This window comes from Palaemon carinicauda, chromosome 21 (assembly GCF_036898095.1).
Source record: "Palaemon carinicauda isolate YSFRI2023 chromosome 21, ASM3689809v2, whole genome shotgun sequence".
In the NCBI taxonomy this organism is placed as follows: domain Eukaryota; kingdom Metazoa; phylum Arthropoda; class Malacostraca; order Decapoda; family Palaemonidae; genus Palaemon; species Palaemon carinicauda.
Genome location: NC_090745.1, coordinates 28,102,876 through 28,126,145, shown reverse-complemented (window position 1 = coordinate 28,126,145; position 23,270 = coordinate 28,102,876). Strand labels below are relative to the sequence as shown.

General features: G+C 35.4%; 2 protein-coding genes across 14 annotated transcripts in view; one reads left to right on the top strand and one right to left on the bottom strand.

Moving 5' to 3' along the window:
* Nucleotides 1-23,270, top strand: part of LOC137615243 (excitatory amino acid transporter 3-like) — a 1,014,688-nt gene that overhangs the window by 984,178 nt on the left and 7,240 nt on the right. For 12 of the 13 annotated variants that reach the window (XM_068344957.1, XM_068344954.1, XM_068344953.1 and 9 more), the window contains 3 exons: nucleotides 8,489-8,534; nucleotides 10,678-10,722; nucleotides 19,980-20,166. In XM_068344957.1, the coding sequence (XP_068201058.1) occupies nucleotides 8,489-8,534; nucleotides 10,678-10,722; nucleotides 19,980-20,166 (278 nt within the window). The remainder of the gene's footprint in view (nucleotides 1-8,488; nucleotides 8,535-10,677; nucleotides 10,723-19,979; nucleotides 20,167-23,270) is intronic. The other variant, XM_068344955.1, reaches the window with a different exon arrangement.
* On the bottom strand, nucleotides 431-3,851 carry LOC137615246 (uncharacterized). The gene is made up of 3 exons (XM_068344965.1): nucleotides 3,229-3,851; nucleotides 1,610-1,771; nucleotides 431-1,263 (listed from the first exon to the last, which is right to left on the bottom strand). Exons 1-3 carry the CDS (start codon nucleotides 3,278-3,280, stop codon nucleotides 1,058-1,060), a joined length of 420 nt encoding a protein of 139 aa, XP_068201066.1. The 5' UTR covers nucleotides 3,281-3,851; the 3' UTR covers nucleotides 431-1,057.

Here is a 23,270-nt window from a genome sequence, read left to right as displayed (position 1 = left end):
CTTTCTATCCTCAGTGGCCGAGGGCTTGGAACACCAAGTAAAGGTTTCCTCATATTTTGGTTTGATAGTAAATTTTTATAAGGCATATATCTTTTTTTTCCATTATACAGTAGATTTTACGTAAAAACGGCAGTATTCCACATTACGAGAATCTTTTAAGTTTTTGTCTTATATGTTTTGGTTGATTGTTGTATGAAAATATAATTCACGCAGGTACCCAAAACTTGAGTGAGATATGCTATTTGCTCCCCACATATGCTGAGGAAGTTTGAATTAGTGATTTATCAATCAATCAATCTCATATTTTTATATATATATATATATATATATATATATATATATATATATATATATATATATATATATATATATATATATATATATATATAAAATATATACATATATATATTTTTTTTTTGTATATGAAATTAGAAAATGAAATAGTCTTGAAACATAGACGGCCTACCTTACTAATCATCTAAATTGATTTAGACCTTTAAAAAATATTGAAGGAATGGTAGTAACCCTGATGGCCTGGTATTCATCTCAGTGAAAGGAATGTGATTAAATGAGTGTATTGTTTAGAAATATGTTGAAAAGATATAATTTTATTGTAATTTTTGTAGTTTTTCACACAACTTTATCATATTTGAAATCTTTATTATTGGTGTTCTTGGCCTATTATATGTTTTATGTACATGTCATTTTTAATTATTGAAAATTAATTCTTACGGAGGACATTTGGAAATCATTAATCTTTATTTAAAGAGAGAATTACCAATGAGATAGAATTTGAAATTATTAATGTTTGTAATATTATATAAATTGAAGGATATGAAGATAACTTTTTGATATGTAAATCAGTGAAAGAGTGAATGGGGCTTGAAAGAATTTAAAGAAATCTTTTAGTACCAAATCTGCCCTGTCCCTGAAAATATATTAGAATTCACTATGTAAATATAAATTAGCTTGCAACACAGTATAATTCTCCATCTTTCTAAAATAATCTGTACCACATAAAAGGGTTTGCAAAGCCTCAAATGGTGACTTGCAATCACTATTTGGAATACACAAGCAGGAGGAGACAGTTGATAACCATGAGAATGTAATTGGAGATGGGTGTGCCACTTGGTGCGCTGTTGCATAGGTTGTCCGAACAGTAACAGGTGATGGTGGCCGTGGATTCGTGAGTCCAGCACCCGGTCTCATGGGCGGATCCTGACAGACTGACCTTGGGCGTGCATCCCCGGACTGCACTAAGCTCTGGCGTAAAAAAAAAAAAAAAAAAAAAAAAGGAAAAAAATCACATGTATATTTCGTGTCGTTCTATCGAAACGTCAAACTTGGGTGTTAAGGCATGCATTATTAATCTGCATTTTTTTAATTTAATAATTTGATTCGGATCGAATATTAATTTGTTTTTTTTAAAGAAAATGGAAGTTATCTTCTATGTGAAATAATGGTGAAAGTATCAGAATTTTCCTCTTGAAGGGTATTAAGGTTTTAAGTAGAAAATTTCACAATGTCGAGGAAATAACAAACCGACCTTGCTGTTGTTAACAAAATGAAAATATATGCAGTAATTATTTCCAAATGAGTATGCACATACCGTTGCTAATGTTCAAACCGTTTATGGTCTTGACGCACACGCTTTCTCCAATACATTTTCTCCAGAAGAGCTTCCAGGAGGAGGCCAGAGAGAAGACTAGGCAATCAGGTTCGCCTGGAATACCTGTCCCACACTCGTAACACCACAAGTAATCCTCTTGGCCTGAAAAGGAGGAAGGAATGAATGAATAGAGAGAGAACTATCCTTACGTTAATCAACAAGAAAGTGAAATAACTAAATTGTTTTCATGATCGAACCACATTTTAGTTTGCTCCCGTCTCGTATATAAATTGCAATGAAATGGTATAAAAGGAAGGTCATTATTTTTATCAGTTGAGTTATTGCAGATTGTTGGAACAAGAACTGAACTTCGAAGCGAGTAACTTCATTAGCGCGACCTGTCTTCTTCTTCTTATTATTTGGGCTCATACACCGTAGCTCTTCTGGCTAACCTTGAGAAATCTAGATAATGGTTCATTCAATGATAAGTCATACACTTACGTAAATATTATGTTAATTTCTTCGTGTTTTCCTATTATTTTTTATTCACGAAAGCTTACGAAACAATGGAGATCAAAGTAAGTATTTTGTAATTAAACTGCAAGGAGCATTAGACGTTTGATACTCATTTAGTTAGTTTTAACGCATAGTTAAGATATAGTAATCATGTTTACCTATCATATTACTGTAAGCCATTGAATCTTGAACACAGGAAAAAAAACTGTGGAAAACTGATTAGGTTGGCATAATAAACATACTGACGTTATTTAGTACTTGAGCTTGAATTATGTATGTGCTATCAAAATAGAATGCAATGCTTAGATGAGTTTATCAGACTTGCTATATATATAATATATATATATATATATATATATATATATATATATATATATATATATATATATATATATATATATATATATATATATATATATATATATATATATATATATATATATATATATATATACACGCCCCACATGCATTAAAGTATGTATATATGCACACAATATAAATGTGTGATGTGTGTAAACACTGGACTTTACCTTTTCATATATGTATATGTCAGAATTGCACCGAAGACAATATACAGGGTAGTTTTGCGAAGCTGCAGTAGGAAAATCACGGTCAAGATATGCGGCGTGTTAAATTCGAGGCTTAATTGTCCCGATAAATCAAAAGTACACCATCGTTACATATATTAAAAGGTTACACCCGTATCTTTAAAAAGATGACAGCAACTTCCTTGGCCGTTCAGCTGTCATTGCGTAGAGTTTATCCCGGGTTGTCCTTAGAAACTTAAAGGACTGCCAAGTTGGCTTTTGCTTCCAATCAGTAGTTTTTGGCTTGAAAATGTCTACTTTATTTATCTAATGTATTTGTTTGCTTAATAAGAGCATTGAATATTGTATTATAAAGATATGTCATTCACTGTGTAAGGAAATAAGGTAATGTCAAGATGCACTGCTCGTAAAAATGAGTAGTACTGCAGGCGATTTGTACTTTTTTTTAACTAAACAAACAAACTGTGGAATTAGTTTAGCTTAGCATGATAAACCGAAGAATATCAAGAATTTTGAAGTACCTGTATTTGCTTAAAATGTCTCAATGTTACTCACCCACGACGTTCTGTATGATGAGAAATACCATAATTGATTTGAACATCACCATGGTCACAGTGTTGTCACACTTTAGAAGGATGTTCTGCAACGCAAAAGCTAAGGTGGTGTGGTGTGTTCTTCGCCCATTCTCAGGTTAGGTTGCACTTGATTCACGCTCTCTTCATTTGTTCGTTGCAAAACATAACTTGATTTGATTCCGACTGGTTTAGCGTTCTGTCTTCACGGTTGATTTTACAGAGCCTCTGCAACAGCAGCTACACGGGACTCTTACACACAACGAAGGGGGAAACAAAACAAAAGTAGGTGTGTGGGTGTTGTAGCTCACCCCTTATGGACAAGGCCAGCTTCTCCCGCCTACGAGTCTTGGATAGTTTGCGCTTCTGACATACCCTCTCACCGAGATGGTTCAGCACTGAATCGTCTTATCTTGTTTGCTTCACTAACGCGCATCCGTTGCGCATCACTGGCTATCTCCTCTCCTTCTAACGTTTGATAGGACCTTAAATCCATTAGATTTTGCCTTTTCTCTGGCCTTTCAGTGCCAGTGTCGTCAACATTCACCCATCTGGCTCAGATAACTGGCGCACGAGTAAGTAACCTCTTAACGGAATGCCAGTGAGAGGTTTGGTGCGTCTCAGCGCTGTAAATATTTAGAGTTGTTTAAATTTTGCGTTTTTATATTTTGATGTTACGTGAAAGGGATAAATTTAATTTGACGTTGTTCACATTTTTAAGAACCATTTCCCCTCAGAGTGTTATGATGAAAGAGAAACTGTTTTCCATCTTACAAGTGTTTTAATAGGCAATCTAAGGTGGAAATGCGTTCCGGGAAAGATTAGAGAGTTGCCAAGTATGACTATCGTACTTGATGCTCATTGTCATTTGCATCTAATTGTTGCTTCAAGGAAACTCTTTTGGCAATCATGCCATTTCTTGATTGAAATATGAATAGTTCTTCAGGGTTTATGTATTTTTCCTTAATAGATAGAAGCGCAAATACGTAACGAACACAACATTCCGTAATTTACCAAGGAGGCTAGGAGCGGGGGAGGGCTTTTGTGCCCTTGCCCTCTGTCTCTTTAGCTAGCTAGCACCTGACTCTTATCAAATATCATAGCTTCTCTGTTAGTTGTCTCTGTATGTGTGTGAGAATATATTTATAAATTTGTATTTTTGTTAAGAGTCGAAAATATATTTTAGCAAGCTTATCTCAATTCCTAGTTCTTATCTCGAGAAAAAAAAAACTACACTTTGCATTTCATCCTAATGTCATGTTAATAAGTTTGCATATTTCAGTCATATGCGTCATTTTATATTGGCAGAGAGCTAGTGTATCGCCAATCATTTTGCTATGTAGATCTATCTATGAGTATAGCTTGTTGTCAAAACCAACGCATGTCTTTTGTAGTTTGTTTGTTAAGATTGTCCAGCCCTTATTGCTGAACACGGGCTCTTGCGTTGGCAGCCAGTCAGTCTATTGTATACATGTTGATTTCCTTCGTACGTTTACGTTCTCCCACTAAATGAGTGACTGAAGCATTCGATAGTATTATTTATCGGGTAAATATTGTAGCCTCTGCTGTGAAAATTAATTCCTAAATATTTTATATTAGGAACAAAATCGGTTTTTTTTTCTGTGATCGTTGCTCTTTCGACGTCAGATTTAAAGAAATCATGAATTATCGATTACTTTTCAAAGTTTGGATCAGTAATTAGTTGACTGGGTTTATGTTATGTTATCGTGTAATACTCATGCGTGATTGTGCATTACAAAATTATTCTGATAATAGGTCGTACGTTTTCATTGATGCAAAAGCTTCGTATATATTACGAAACAAATCTAAAAGTATATTTCTCCTTGTACGTAGATCGATCAGCTAATTCATTTGTCTAGCAAATGAAGCCCATTGAGAAACGAAGTTCGCAAGGGCCAAGGATACGCTCACATTATTATTCTGTCAGGGAGGATTCCCATGTGCTTATAAGGAAGACCCTCAAGTCAGTGGGTGCTCTGTAACTGTGGAGCTGAAATTAAATTTTTGAGTGTCTTTTATGTACAGCCTGGCTATGGGGAATTACACACACGCACTAATGTATGTATATATATATATATATATATATATATATATATATATATATATATATATATATATATATGTATATATATATATATATATATATATATATATATATATATATATATATATATGTGTGTGTGATATATATATATATATATATATATATATATATATATGTGTGTGTGTGTGTGTGTGTGTGTGTGTGTGTGTGTGTGTATTATAAGGCTATTGTCAGTGCACAGTATATTGACTTGGTTTAGGAATGGATGCATGTGAATCATGGTTTTCTGACAAGTTTGTTTGATGTCTACGTTTTATCTCCTGCCACTTTTTTTAATTTGTTTTATTTACCAGGTTATATATGGAGGTTATTTTTACGATTCAAATAGCGATGAAGATTAACAATGGTCAAATTCTACTGTCTATGAAAAAATTATGGGTCTTTTGAAGTTTAGGTTAATATATATATATATATATATATATATATATATATATATATATATATATATATATATATATATATATATATATATATATATATATACACACACATATATGTGTTTTGTGTGTGTGTTAAAATGAGATAAGGGAATATATTTTACCACAAAGAAATGTAAACACGTATACTCGCATAAATCACCAATAAATAACTCCCTAGTGTGGGATGGCTTCCGAAATAAGCAACAGTCGCAACAGCATTTGTTTGAGTATATGTTTACAGCGCATCATTACCTAGTATGTACGTCACTACGTTAAAGTATTTACGGTGAGTGCTATGCCTGGTCCACTCCAAGTTATGTTACGAACAACAGAGAATGTACACTAGCAACGGTACGTGGGAAAGATGACCCGCTAACTTCACTGACGGGGACTGATGACCAAGAGCCATCCTGGGAGTGCTTTGTCGGTTTCATTGTTCCATTGATAGATTTGAATCAATCAGGGCTTGTCATAAGAGGATTGGGTTCATTATATAAGGCATTGCAGCTTCCGCGATGGAAGGTGATTGATGTAGGTAAGGCAACTTGTCCAGTTGCTGCTGTGATAGGGCTTGTTAGTAGGGCTCACTCGCCTGCTTAGCAGTGCTTACTAGTTACTATACCTCCTCCTCTCTCTCTCTCTCTCTCTCTCTCTCTCTCTCTCTCTCTCTCTCTCTCTCTCTCTCTCTCTCATAGTGGTGATAAAATGTCTGCTGTGAAGGGTAAAATTTTAATTTCATTTGTGTTTTAAGACAAATAAACAATATTCGGTGTTCTGAATTGATGACGTCTGTGTTCGCTTTAGCCAGGGAGGGAAAGCCAAATAAATCTCTCAATAACCTTTCCCTTACCTGTAATTTACTGCGAATTATGGCCACGACCCCGAGTATGTATTAAGGAATTAGGCCACGACATACGAACAAACTCTAAGAATAAATGTTATCGTGTTGTCCCAAGGTTTTTTTTTTCTGAATAACCGCAATTAGTTTATTGATGAAATATATCGTATTTTATCGCTGGAGCTGTCATTTTCGGACGAGGTTGTATAAGGGCAGATCATTTCATGCCAAAAAATAACTTTTCCAATATGTATGTATGTATATATATATATATATATATATATATATATATATATATATATATATATATATATATATATATATATATATATATATATTAATTTAACGTGCCTTATGATGACTTGTAGGTTCCATATTTCAGCACTCCGGTGTTAATTTTTATAAAAATTATTTTTTTTTTTTGCCTGATAAATTAACGATTAATTTTCATCCTAAAAGATATAAAAAAATTGCAACCATAACTAACCTTAGTTGTTACTTGAATAATATTTGCTATTATTATTCTTATTATTATTACTATTATTATTGTTATTTTATTATAATCATTATTAGTATTATTATTGTATTTTTATTATAATTATTATTAGTATTATTATTATTACTTTCTAAACTACAACCCTAGTTGGAAAAGCAAGCTGTTATAAGCCCAAGGGCTCCAACAGGGGAAAAATAGTCCAGTAATGAAAGGAAATAACCAAACTACGAGAGAAGTAATGAACAGTAAATATAAAATATCTTAAGAACAGTAAACAACATTAAAATAAACCTTTTATATATAAACTATAAAAATAAAAAGGTAAGTGGAAACGAAATGAGATAGAATAGTGTACCCTCAAGCAAGAGAACTCTACCCCAAGACGGTGAAAGACCAATGTTCAGAGCTACGGCACTACCCAAGACTAGAGAGCAATGGTTTGATGTTTTGAGTGTCCTTCTAGAAGAGCTGCTTTGTCATAGCTAAAGAGTCTATTCTATTCTTTCCAAGAGGAAAGTAGACACTGAACAAGTACAGTGCAGTAGTTAACCCCATGAGCGAAAGAAGAATTGTCTGGTAATCTCAGTGTTGTCAGGTGTATGAGGATTGAGGAGAATATGTAAAGAATGGGCCAGACTATTCGGCATATGGATAAGCAAAGGAAAAATGAGCTGTAAACAGGGAGAATCTAATGTAGTGCTGTCTGGCCAGTCAAAGAGCCCAGTAACACTGGTGGTAGGATCTCAACGAGCATCTCTACGTTAAAAAGAAGAAAAAACACAATTGAGTAAACGTCACTTGTTATTTTAGATTGGCAAGATTTTTTTTTTAATTTGCCGCTAAAGGGGACATATGCAAACTAAAAAATTGGGTTTTGGGGAAAAGATATCTTAATATCATCAGCTAGATTTTGCATTAGGGCGGAAGTATCCTCATTAATACAGCTCCATCCAATACACATCGTAAATTTAAATTTCTGTTTCAGACAACTATTGGATACGAAAGTTTGCTATAATGGGGAAAATTAACAATGTTCACCAAAATTATAGTTTGACATTTACGGTTAAAAATGTGCATTGTTCATTTCAAGAACGTAGATTCAAATTTTATCCTGTAGCCTTAATCTGGGATGTTTGTCAGGCGGTCTAAACTCGCACATACAGACCAGTATGTGAGAACATACTTGGAATACAAACATACACCATACACATATACACCATTGTGAGTGTGAATTCTGTTTTCTTTATTTAACAAACAATGTGTAAGAAAATCACACCACTGCAGTGCTGTTGATTTTAGCAGAACGTGTAATAAACCTATCATTTGATTGACTTTTTATTCATTGGCTTGCTTTTTCTTTCACAGCACAAGACAGCAATCGTGGAACCAAAGCTCGAAGAAAATGATACACGTAAGTATTTTCCTGTTGTCTTGAACGTGTTTTTATTTTGCTTGAACCTACGAGAGCATTTGTTGAATTAGATAATTAGTTTGTTTGGTTAACGCTTACTAAAAAAATTAATTATTAAAAGGCCGAATCTTGTAAATAAGCTGTACGGTAGTGTATTTCTTTACTGGAGTTTAATATTAATTTTCCAAGAGTTAGAAAATCTTTCAGAAATGTATTATAAATCTGTTTTAGTCGGTCTTATTTATCATTTAGTGAAGATAGAAAGCTCCGAGGGAAATGCTTTTTATTTTTTGCATGTTTGAATATTGCTCGTTGAATTATAGATGCTTGTATTTAATGATGAATGAACAAAATCCTGATAATTTCAAAAGCCTCAAAATCAAAAAGAAAGTCATTTAGAAATTGAAATAGCAAATCATGTTACCAACATTACAGAAACGGCAACATATTGTTTTCAGTCATTATCAGTGATGTTGCTTAGATATAATACATTAATTACAATTTCCTAATTAAATACATTTAATCACTAAATTTATGCCAACATTGCACTTTTCTTTTATAGGCTATCTTTGTCTCCTATACAACCGACGTAATATTGCACATAAAACTTCATTGTGTCTCATTAAAACCGACCTAATATGCACACATTAAAAATGAGAAACATCACTAAAAGTTTCCCACACTTGTCTACGTTAGGTCATATGAGTGAGAGAGACAAATGCTCGTGTGTGCGTGTGTGTTGTTGTGCAGGTGTTTTTTGCTCCAGCTCCCCATGAGTGCATTTGCACACATGTTGCCCCGATAGAGTTACATCCCTATTATCTAGAACTTTTTGTTGCTGGCCGCAACAGTGTTACTCGGGTGCCGACGCTACTTGAAATAAATAGCACTTTGATGGCACAGTCGAGTTGTCATCTGCTGTGTTGTTTCTATTATTTAGGAGTAGGGTGGCGATGTTATTCATATTCAAATAATTAATAACCACTTTGCAGACTTAAGACAATGATCCTTTTTACTGTTTGTAACCATAAACATTAGTTTCAAATTCAAGCTATGGTTAAAAAAAATGGTTGGCATGGTTAGTCACGTGTTATTTTCAGATTTAATCACATGATTGTGGATGAATATTTAGCATTGGGAGTTAGTAATATCGTACATCTTCTCCTAAAGTGTTAGAGTAATGATTGCATGGCGTGTGTGTGTTATGTATATGTGTGTGTATATATATATATATATATATATATATATATATATATATATATATATATATAATATACATATATATATATATACATATATATATATATATATATATGTATATATATATGTATATATATATATATATATATATATATATATATATATATATAATGTGAGAGAGAGAGAGAGAGAGAGAGAGAGAGAGAGAGAGAGAGAGAGAGAGAGAGAGAGAGAGAGAGAGAGAGAGAGTGTGTGTGTGTTATGTCAGCCTTTGAAGATTTCCGTGTATAATTCTCTCTTCATTTCAATGTCTTTTCCCACAAGTATTTGGTGTCTTTGGGGTTGCGTGGGTTTACGGTGGGACGTGTCTAGTTCATTCGGTTGTATACAATGCCGCGTCATACTTCATTTCTAAATATGCTCAGTGGAAAAAAATAATTTTAATAAAAACAGGCCTTACTCTTCGTGCTGTTGTTCACAATTGCTAGAATATATTTTCTTACGTGGCTTGTTAATAACGACAGACTAATCTTGCGTTTGTATGTTTTACAGTTTTTGGTTTGGCTGAAGTAATATGTTTTGTAGATTTACATTGATTACATTTAATATTTAGGATTTAAGAGTGTTTGGATATGCATGTTGAACAAACAACTAATAGACGCACCTTTGCTTGTTTAATACTCTTATACAGACACACAGACACCACAAATTCCTTATTGTATGCCTCTATATTCACATTGAATGTCATCATACATCAGCTAATAATGAAGAATGACTAAAAGCTTCATTTACAAGTAGTGAGTTGAATGTGTTTGAAAAAAAGCAGCCGCTTTAAGCAGCAAGTAGTTAGGCTGGCTCAGTACTTGCGTACAACACTCAAATCTTCATTATTAATGATACTCTGTAATGAGACCCATATAATTCACTAGATTTTGCCTTTCAGGAATACCAGAGTGGATAAGAAAGTATAACTGGAGTGAAGGAGGAGGTAAGTGGTATCTCGTCTGTTGTAGCTCCTTCCTTCACCAGCAACTCTGCTCTGCTAAACCACATCGAGTTTTATTGGAGGTCTTTTTATTTTTGACTCATGAGAGAAATGAATGAAACACCATCCACGTATCCATAATAAACATTCGAATTTGATAATTACTTTATTGAAGCATCAGAAAATACTATTTCTCTATAGAACAGGTTTATTTCTTTAAATAGTTCTGGGCTTTACAGTGAATGGTGGATCATTGTGTTTCTGTCATTGTTAATTAATGTCTTTGAAGTCTTTCTTTTTAATGGAAGACAGTAAGTGTATGACGGTGGCATTGGTAGTGGGATAATTTAATTTGTATAAATACTTGGAATTCAAAATTTTGCTGTTGGCCTCACCTCATTAATTTTTAGTAAGAGCGATAGTATTGGTGTTAGATTGTAAGATTGTGCTTCATTAGACGGTTATATTTTTTTTTTAATACCGAGCTTATTGAAATAGTGAATAGTCATGTGCTGTAAACCATTCATTCATCTTATGCTATTTGAAAGATATGCAGTATTTGCTTGGTGATGGATGAAACTCATGAAAATTGGAGTGTTTTGAATACTAGATGATAAAATTGTCTCATATCTTCCTCTGTTTTTGCTATGCAAAATCTTTTGGTGAAAGCTTTAATTTTTCTTTACCATGAGTGTAGTGTTTGGGAATGCACAGAATTTTTAAATCGTATACTGTAACGTATAATTTGAATATGATTTTACACCAATACAAACCCTTTAGCATCACGTTCTAACTAGCCACTGAAGTTCGACGAACCCAGAAGCTGACGTTTTTTAAGTAACGTGGATCTAGGCGGCAGATTGCAAGAGTTAATATAAGTTTCTGTACTCTTTACACATCCACCACAAGACATAAGATTTCTGTACAATATATTTTCCACAAGCTTGCAAATAAGTGTGGATTTTTTAATGGTTTGTCTTGGTAAATATCAGTGGTGTGTTATGCACTCCCATTGTAATACATAATATTACTCTGCAAATGGGTATAAACTAAAGGATTATTTGAAGTTATGCAAAAAAAATCCTATTGAATAGGTAAAAAATCTATTGACTAGACTAGTAAACTAACATGTGATAGGATAGTCCTCACCACTATCATTTTCTTGGGTCCTCATTTCACGGGGTTAGATATTCTTCTATTTGTCTTCCTAAACTTCCATCAGGTTTGAGCCACAATTTTCCCCTTTTTGTGATTTCATACTAGTCTTTGTCCTGTCACTTCAATGCCTAATACTTTTCTGACCAACCGTTCCTCCTCATCCATACTCATTACACGTCAAGGCTATCTTAATCTTCGAGTTCCCAGACTTTTTATCAGCTGGTGACACTACATCTCTCCACCAATATCTCGTATGTAATATATAATCTCACCATTCTCCAGACATGAATCTTAATATTCTCAGAACACGCCTTATCAAAATTTCTTTCATTTTCCCTGTCAGTACCGACAGATGGGTACAGGTCGCATGTACCCATTAAAAGTTTTTAATGATCATATGAGGAATTATTGATCCATTGGAGAGAAAGTAAGTTGATTACACGTGAAATCAGTAAAGTTTTATCTTAATAAATTACAGTAATAGAATTAAGATTTAATAGAACATGTCAGAATTATGGCAACATAAGGTAGCATTGCAGACAACTCAAACCTGTTAGAAACCTACATCTAACAGTCACACCACTGTCAGAGGACTTGACCCTTTATTCACATTAAAGGAAACAGATATTTAAGAAGGAACTGATACTCCTCTAAAAGATTGTTATGTAACTTATTGGGCTGAGGCACTCACTGTGGGTAATAATTTCAACTCAACTGAAGTAAAGTTTATGAAAATTTTTTATATATATTTCAACAATTAGAATATCATACCAATGTACAGTAACAGGAAACTTCCTCTTAAGCATTGTTGCTAAGAAAATATAGACCTAATGGTAATGTACCTTCCCATCTACACCAAAACTTCCAACAATGATAAAACAGGAGATTTGAAGCAAATGGCATTAGTCACTATGTAAAGGACAGCTTACAAAGAATTCTAAGCTGTCTGGCAAAGTTTGATAATCACATTAAACTACCACAAAACATACATGAACTCTAGTTTTATCAACATACAGGGGAAAGCGTGATGAATTCATGATATTAGATCCAATATACAAAACGATAATTTCAAGAAATGGTAAACCTACAAGACTACACGGCATATAATCTTGCTCAAGGTTTCTGTTAGAGTAAATAAGGGTTTCATCATTGTACTATGAAGTTTAAATGTTCTCATTTTCTAAATTGGGTTCACCATGACATTACTTAGTATGCTGCAGTTTTTTCTTTTGTTGTGACAGTTTAAGAGCAAGAGACAGGTTTTCTTCTAAAACTATGATGTATATTAATTACTTGTCATGTTGTATAGATGTTTTGGAAAATTTTCCATGGAATGAACACTACAGTAGTATTACTACAAGTAATTAGCAGTATCAAGTGGCTATGGCTAATATATGGGACAAGCCAGTTTAGACTTGGTCTACTGGTAGCCTATGATAATATATTAATCATTGTGTTAAAAGAGGTCTTGATAGTTTATCTAGATGGATATTAGTGGATTTCTCTAGCAGCTAACAGAAAGCAATATTCAGTTTAAAGAAAAGTAGTAGCTCTAGTCATATATTCAGGCAATAAATTTTTTTAAAGGATTTTTGTACTATATATTTATAGCTGTAAATACCTTTTAAAACCTGTTTCGTTAATAATGATAGGTCAGTTGGCTTCAATCAGGGGACTGCTATAAAACAACTAAAATGACAAATTCGTAGATAATTTATATTTTTCCCTAACTAGTACAAACCTGGAGTTATTTATTATGGATATTCTTTCAGCAAAGCCGGAAGGTAGACAATTAGACTTTTGTTGAGAGGTGGCAGCCCTACTCAGGCGCTGAGTAGGGGGTTGCTAGGGACACACACACACGCACACGCACTCTCTCTCTCTCATATATATATATATATATATATATATATATATATATATATATATATATATATATATATATATATATATACACTGAGCCAGAGGACTGTTGTAGGTGACCAGACATCCGTTTTGCAGACTATTGTGAAAATCCTCTCTGATAGAGGAGATGTAGGATAGTCTCCTGGTGTGAAGCCGCAGAGACGGAACCGTCATATGAATGATGTTTGCGGGTAGTTGTTTGTGTAGATCGGGTCGTAGGGGTAGTTTTCTCGGAAGATCTACTAGAAGATGCACAAGGTCTCAGAACCACTCTGACTGATGGCAAAACGGAGCTATGAGGGTCATCATTAGGTTGTTGGATGCTCTGAATCCCTTTGAGCAATCTCCTCCTCATCAGACAAAATGCGGGAAAGGCGTATGCATTGATGTTGTCCCACCATTGTTTGAATGCATTTTGCCATAGAGCCTGAGGGTCCGGGCCTGGGGAGCAGTAAAACGGGAGTCTAAAGTTCAGGTACGTTGTGAATAGGTTCACTATCAGGGAACCCCACAAAGTCAAGACTTTGTTGCCTATCAGAGGATTCAAAGACCATTTGGAGCCCACTATCTCAGTCACTCTGCTCAGGTAGTTGGTGAGCACATTCCTCTTGCCCGGAATGAAACAAGCCGATAGGGACACAATGAATTTCTGAACATCGTAGAATCTTTACTGCAAGATGGCATAGAGGCAGCAAAAGGGTACCTCCTTGTTTGTTTATGTAAACCACTATTGTGGTGTGTCGTTCATCAACACCAAAGAGTGACCCGCCAGCAACTGATGGAATTGCTGTCAACTAAGAGATTTATGTGCTGGTACCTTTCGGACTTGGACCATAGGCCTAAGACTGTGTGCTGCAGTAAGTGAGCCCCCCAGCCTTCCCTTTGATGCATCTATGATGAGCAACAAGTCCAGATGGGGGACGAGAAGATCTTGGCCTTTGCAGAGGCTTTCCTCTGCCACCCACCATCGTAGATCCGTCACTTGTTCTTGTGTTATTTGGACTAGACTGTCCTAAGAATAACAAGTGTCAGTTCCACGACAATTTTAGCTGCAATTGCAGGGATCTGATCTTGAGGCAACCGTTGGGAACTAGATGGATCAGGGAGGTTAAATGACCTATGAGGCTTAACCAACGTCGAGCCAGGACATCTTCCTGCCCGAGGAAGGGTTTTTGACGCTTCTCTCAGCCTGAGAACTCTGTCGTCTGATGGGAAGACTTTCTGGAGGTTGGTGTCTATAATCATACCTAGATAAATTAGTCCCTGAGAAGGAGCTCAGATATCGAGAGGGAAGCTCTCAATGAAGAGAATGTCCAAGTTGGAATGCCCCTAGTCACCTGTTTGACTGAGGGTCAAGAGTCAAGGTTGGGTGAGGCTCGTTCTCGATCTCATAACACTTCCTCTCCTTTGGAGTATAAAAGGGAGTGGAAGAGACCAAAAGGAGGAGCCTGCTCACAGGGAACAAAAAGTTCCTGCTGTTTGGAAGGTAGCCTTTCTCCTAGCAGCTGTTGCCCTCCGACCAGAGCAAAACTGTTCCAAAGATCTGGTCTAGGACCATTTCTTTGCCCTCCCTGGAGGTAGTACTAGGATCTGACACATTGTTAAAGGATCTCATACAGCCAAGGACCTGGCAAAAAGCATGTTCACATTCTCTTCGCTCCTGTTCCAAACGAAAGCTGGGACTCGGTGCCCTTGGAAGGAATTCTTCGTCCGTGTCCACATCATCATCTACCTCCAAGCATTCATCCATAGAAGCCTGGGGTAGGTCAAAGTCGTCGCCAGGATCGCGAGGGCCCACCTCAGGGGATCCCTTATCCAACTCCTGTCTGTGTGCTTTCCTTGTCTTAGCATTTTTGGGAACCGTTTTCGAATCCTTTGACTCTTTCCGAGGAGGAAAATGCTTATCCAAGATCGAAGTCTTCGGAACGCCAGACTTAGGGACAGAAGGTTTGATAGGAATCTCCCTGGGCAATCCAAGATCTCTGCTTGTGCGGGGTTGAATAAGATCCGCATAATTGTGAGCGTCTCGCTCGTAATCATGAACATTCTGCTCGAGAACGTGCATGTCTAGTTCGTGAACATGAGTGTCGGGAACGCCTAGAGTGTCTTCCTCGTTAATGTGAACAACGTCCTTGGGATCATGAAGGCCCATTCGTGAACGTGAGCATCGCACTGGTGAATGTGAGCGTCGCTCTCGTGTTCTTAAACGTCGAGATCGTGAATGTGAACGTCCAAATTATGACTGGGATCGTCTATCTCGTAATCGTGAGAATCTCGTAATCATGAGCTTAGATCTCTTGATCGTGAGCTTAGATCTCTTGGTTGTAAACTCTTAATAGAACGCCTTTGTGAATAAAATGCCGAGACTGTGATAACCTTCAGTCTCGTGAACGTGAAGCTCGAGAGTTAGAACACCCTCGTGAAGAAAAGCGCTGAGATCGTGATAACCTGCAATCTCTTATCTCATCATTGGATAGTTGTGAACAATGTCCTGAAGATGATCGACTAGGAAGACGAGTTGATGAGTCTCGTCCCTGTGATCGACGATCAGATGAAGCGCTGGTCACCTGGAGATCATCTATAGCTGCTATAGGAAGGAGGTTAGCCTGCAGGCTGGAAACATTCCTAATGGGAGAAATAAAGGGCTGCATGTTAAAAAATGACAATGCTACAGGATGCCAAGAAGGCTCGTTGAAGGCTCATCGTCGGCAGGAGAACCTCACAAATGTCCAGGACGAAGTTGGCCACAGGCGAGAGATTCTCTTTAGCCCATGTTGAAGGAGATGCAGAACTGCTTCCTTTGAAGGGGAAGCAGAAATTCCCAAGGATGGCCAAGTCTGCATTACACCTGAAAGAGAGAAGGGCACCTTAGCAGCAAGAGGAGAAGGTGCTTTGCTAGGGTAAGCAACAACTCTCCCAGGCCTGCGAGGCTGCCCAGGAGTTAAAGGGACTGCGCTCCTATTCGAACATTCCCTGGAGGAAGATGGCCGAGGAGCAGCTTCAAAAAGAGGTGTAGAAGAGCGCAAAGGAGAAGAGGAAACTCGTGATCTCTTCGCCTCCGAGTTAGACTCTGAGTGAGAGCGATCACTCTTAGCCTTCTTCCTGCGTCGCCCAAACCTCTTCCACTGGGAGGCAGACAACTTCCTACATTCGTCAAAAGGTGAATCTTGTTCGCAACGACGCTACCTACAGGCTGGACATATAGAATGTGGGTCGGTGGGTCTGTCTCAACCGACGACTTGAAGATCCTACAAGGGCGACCCTTGCTACCAGGGCAGGTTCGTATAGGAGCGTCAAAGAAGGACGATCACAACTGAAAAAGAGAAAGCTGAGCGTGAAGCAACAATTATTTGCTATTTGTCAATGTCTATGGGCTAAACCTTGAGGAGGAGAGAGGAGACAACCGCTCTCTACAAGCTGAAAAGAAAAAAATGGCTAGATAACTGTTCCGTGTGTATATATATATATATATATATATATATATATATATATATATATATATATATATATATATATATATATATATATATATATATATATATATATGTATGTATATGTATATATATTTAGGCAGCTAGTACCCCTAGCCACCCCCTACCCAGCATCTGGGTAGGGTTGCCACTTCGCACCAAAATTCTAATTGATTACCTTTCAGCTTTGCCGAAAGAATATCCGATAATTAATGTAAGGTGTTAGTTTGGTGAACAATTATAATTCTAGTTTTGCAGAGCATATTGTCAGCTTGTTAGATATAGGAGAGAAAGATGTATAAGTACCTTCAATATCTGGGGAATTGTTATACTTAAGTTTGACATAGTTAACAAAGAACTGAACCATAATAATGTACATTTGTCAGTCTACTAAAATTGTTTATAGTGACTCATGCAACCATTCAACAATGATAAATCAACTTCCTCTTGAGTTGAAACTTGATGCATATAGAGCTATGAAGTTTTGATGTACATATTCACATTGTTTCAAATCACACAGCTTAGATTTTGAGCAAAAACATCATCTATTCCAAACTGACTGATAGACCTTATGAAAGAAGTAAGGGTTGTAATTTAAAACAAACTCTTGCAGTTGCCACTACAGCATATATTAAGTGTTGTTTACATTAGGAGTGTTATTTCAGCTTATATGTTGCTTATTCACCTACCAATTGAAGTTAAGCAGTTGATAAAATGTAACAGAATATTAAAATAGTTTGTGAAACAATAGATTGATATAGTGCGATGGTAGTCTATGATATTGAAATCGGGGTGTTTGAACTAGATACTGTACTGTAGACAGCACAGTAAAATGAATGTAGGTATGGTATTATATGATATGATATACAGTGTGAACTTCAGATAAAATGATTCACACTCCTTAAACAGACTTCTGTATTTTTTTCTTTATTAATCTTGCTGTTAGGTATTTTTAAATAGAATAATGTAAGTACTCTTGTGTTGAAGACATTTTTATGATCAAATGTGCCTTCCTTTTACCATACTGTTTATGCATTTTGTATAAATAAGATCTTGCCGTTTTAATTTTTATGAAGAAATCCATATCCTAAGATTCATGCTTAGTCTGTATATTTAGCCATTACATTTTGCTGTAGTAACAATACTTTCTCGCAAAATTTTTTTTATTGTAGGATCATCCTTATACAGTATCAAGTAAATGTCTTTTCACTTCTTTTGGTTTCTTCCTTTCCGCAACCATACTTTGGGCTCTCTTTCTTCTCTTCTTTTATGATGATGCACTTCACGGAATGCAGCGTTACTACCCCTCCCCTTCCATCACACTTCTGCAGTGGTTTCACATCTCCCTACATCAGCAGATGAGTTTGTCTCATCTCGCCACGTAAGCTGCCACTTCAAAGAGAAGGACTTATTGGCACATCCGTTCTTTCCCATTTGCACTGCACATTTTTTTTTATCTTTTTTTTATTTTTGGCACCATTTGCACATGATAAAAAATGTACTTTATTTCATTCTTAAACAATAATCATGTTGCGTTTAAGACATTGATGTACTAACTGCTTTTTATAGAGCTCAAAAGATGACAGCCTCTATACTTTGCATTCCAGTGTATGCCAAAGATTATTTGACCATCGCATATAAATATTGTTAGATCAGTTGCTATATCCCTGCCCTTGAATCCTCTCCAAAATCTACTTCACTGCAGTAGGATTAGACATCAACAAAACCCACTTCTACCCTTTCCTTGTGGCTTATTGCCAGAGATCTTGGCTTGATTAACTCTTCGTTGTACCATTATATATGATACTTAACAACCCTTTATATTCAGTAAGTAAGAAAATGTCTTATTGCTATGTATAAAGAGGCAATCAGGTTCTTCAACATGAAAAACACAAACAAATTTCTCATTTGGAAATTAGAAACTTCATGAAGTAGCATAGGACTTGCATGACCATGGTTATTGTGGTCAAATCATTCAAGGGAATTTGATCATATCGACTAGTCCTTATGTGTTGATTGCAGAAATTTTTCATAATTTTGCAAGCTAGTCTTATATGTATACGGTATTTAGTCTAGTGCAGCATGACATGCCTCAAAATCCTCCCCAAAATATTAGGAAAAATTAGAATGCTTTCTTTTGCAAAATATTTCCAGCTGTAAAGTTTTTAATTAAAAAGTGATAGTCACCTGACATTTGATATTTCTGTCCATTTTTTCTAACTGAAAATCATTAGTATAAAGCCTAACTTTTATTTGGACTATGTCAATGTCAGGATATGTTTCACATGTAAAACTGCTGTATAGTACTACTAAGTCTTGTACAGTAGCTTTGTACCTGCTGATTGAAATTTCATTTTACTTTATGTCTTTCATATCAGATTTACAAATATTAGTTTATTGTACTAAATTCTGTTCATCAAAGGTCAAGTTATCTCTGTGCACTTTATTTCTATGTAATTTATCAGTTATTAGTTTATTGATAAATTTATTGTGGTAGTTTTTCTCCTTAAAGGTGTCATGTTATTAGCTTTAACCAATGCTTTTTGTAAGGGTTAGATTCTGCTAAAAATTTAGGTTCACAAAATATTTGAAAATGAAATTAGTCTTTGAAGGGTATCCATTAGGCTTTGTGGTGTGCAGTTTATTCACTTTAATAATTTTCTTGAAATTCCAGCTCCTTCACCTAGAATTGCATAGTATGTATAACCTTCACATTTTATTTTCCAGAGTTGCCTAAAGCAGAATGGGATATAGTTATGGAACACACCCGAGCATTGAACATCATGGGTTTGGTGAGCTTTGCTACAGTTTTGGGGTTAGCTCTCGCCAAACTTGGGCCAAAGGGCAAGCCTCTTCTTGATTTTTTCCAGTCTCTCTCAGATGCCTCCATGGTTATTACCTCATGGTTAATTTGGTAAGCATTTTCGGTTGAGTTATTTTCTTAATAGTATATGCGATGGTATGGATGGGGAATATAAACATATCAGTTATAAAAATTAGATTCCAAACAAGTATTCTATCTTAGAAATAATTTACGTTATTCTTTTTACAGTATGTACTTTGAATTAGCTTGGGTTATTTTCACATCAAATTACACATTTCATTGAAACTCTAGGCCATTTGGTAAAGTTCCTATTAATTTGCATGACATTTATGTTATGTTAAAATTTGGTACATGATAGTTTAATATCTCGGAAACAGGTCTCTTGTTATTTACTGACTGGCCAGTTTTCAAGTATTCTGGATTTTTTTTTATTTACTTGGTTTGAATGCTGATTTATCATCCATTCTAAGGCGTATGCACAGTTTTATAGATCCAATAACAGTTGGTTACAAATTATACTGATATGAAGATTAAAAACAGTGCTTGGACTTATGAATAATGGGATTACAATATACAACTGACAGAGAGAGGAGGGGGGCTTGTAGGAAACAATTTAGCTGTCGGTGGGGAGAAGAGGGAGGTTAGGTGGCAAGAACAAAGAGGAAGATATGAGATAGCTGGAGTCAGAACAATGCAGAAGAGGGAGGAAAGGAAATATGAATAAGGATTAACAAAGGTGATGAGGAAAGGTAGAATTGACGAAATAGAGAAAGAACAAAAAAGAATTGAACGATGAGAAATGTAAACAGGAACATGTTGATATGAGAGGAACCAATAGAAAATTTGACTCTCTATTAAAGATGTTTGGTTACCTCTTATGAAATGAAAATTATGTATGGTAGATCCTGCACAACCGGTATAACAGGCAATATGTTGTAAGCAGTAGGAAGACCAATTATTGAAGAGGTGACCAAAATACAGTAGTATCTCGGGGTACCAGTAACTTTGAATACGAACAAATTAGAATATGAGGATGCAAATTTAAATATGATCCAGAGTATTGCATCATTCTGTAAGCAAAAGATTTGCACTGTATAACTATTACACTACAACCCTAGTTAGAAAAGCACGATGTTATAAGCTCAAGTGCTCCAACAAGGTAAGCCATATTAATGCTGTGTATCAAATTTAATCACAGAACATACCTGGATTTCTTAAAGGATTGTTTAAAATGAATAAGAACTAATGATGAAGGGAGAAGGTTGATCATATGATTGACATATTTAGGAGGAAGCAGAACATTTCTGTTACATTGGGGTATTTAAGGGATTTCTAAGGCAGGTCTGAGAGGGAAGAAGAGAAAGATGAAAGTAGAAACAGTCTGGCTTAAGTGGAAAGATTATTGGACTATGAATATTCCCTTTGTAAACAGAGCCTATATCAGTGCTTGTGCCTCTTTACATAGTTGATACATTAGTATATACAAAGAAATAAGATTCAGAAGAGATGCAACTAGAAAATGCTGATACAGTACAGTGCTCATGTTTGGAGTATGTTGGGAGATCGTATTGGTCTCTATAAGGTAGAAAGTGTATTGACATGGTTTGAGCCTGTGATGATTAGCAAGACACAGGATATGAACAAGTAGGAAAATATAAATTCTATGAAAAATTATATAGATGAAGGCAAGGACCGCATGGACATTCAAACAGAAGGATTACAGGACATTAGATGGTGGGTCAATCTTGTTACAAGTTTAAATGCTTAAAGGGCCACTCTGATATTATTTATCAAAGTACAGTAGGAATGGAATATTAACAAGTGTATTGTACTTTTGGCAAATGATGTTAGTGATTAACAATGATGCATAAGGTTTTTTTTTTTAAATAGTGTTTTAAAGACCATAAATATTATACCAGTAGACATAAGTAGTGTTAAAAGCTTATAAAATTCATACTATACAGTACAATAATTAGTTTGGAAGCATGTCTGATAGTTATATTGCAGATTCAAACTATTTTTGTTTTTTGCATTTGGGTAGCAAGTAGTAGATATTTATCTAGTTAAAATACTGTCATATATTTACGCTTTGACCGATGATGACATGGTATGTTAGAATCTCAAAAGTAGTTGATATGTGATTCCTATATTTAAAAAAAGTGTAATTGTTCATGAGCATTACTGTATATAAATAACCTTATTAGGTTAGCTTTCTATGGTGTTAATTCCCCCGCTTTTAAGTTTTTAGAAAAAATACCAATGCAATTAAAATACTTGGAGAATCTAAGATTATTTATTAAAATATCAAATTTTTAATAATCTACAGTATATTTTTTTTTTAGTTATACAAACCCAAGTTCCTTTGAAATAGAGGATCACTTTGGCAAGAAGCTAGCAGCTGGTAGATTTTTAATTAAAGTTTTAAGATAGAAACTTTCGTTAGAGCAAAAGGATTTAGTGAGGCGGCTGAAGGGGGACCTACTTGAGAAGGACTTTGTGTTTGCGTAGCAAGTCAGAATATTTTTTTTCTTTTTTACTAAAAATTATGTTTCGATGTGGTAACAAACATTTGTTTTTTTAATATAGGATATTCACTCGGTGAGAGTTAGTCCTCCTATGAATCATGCTGGAAAGATTCTTTCCCTCCTGGATAATGTTTTCAACCTGGTCCCAATATGGAGTAAGGTTGTTGACCCCAAGCACCTCCTAATCAATGTTTGTCTCGTGTGACAAGGAAGCAGTTTGGTTGGTAAAATAAGAAGAAAGGAGGACAGGGAGTGTTGTGGTTAACACTCCAAACTTCATATGAAAATAAAGGTTTTGGTACAAATATGACCAATGTTTTGATTATACAAGATCTATCCTCCCCTTTGATTTAAGAGGATGGAGGGCTCCTTCTTGTATACAATTAGAGTTAGAGGAGGAGCTCATGGCCATAACTTACTGTGCAAGAAAGTAACAGTCAGACTGCTACACACACAAGATTGGAAAGCATAAGAAGACAAACCTGTCACTCTACTTGTATGTCTCATCATTACTTTAGATGAGGGAGATAGGAAAACTACACAGAACCAATGAAGGGGTCCAAGGAATTGTAGGCTACTTGCATTGGGTAAAAAAATTGTGAAAGTGAGTTCTCATTTCCACATATCAGCCTTGAGTCTATATACTATGCAAGGATATGAAGGGATCAC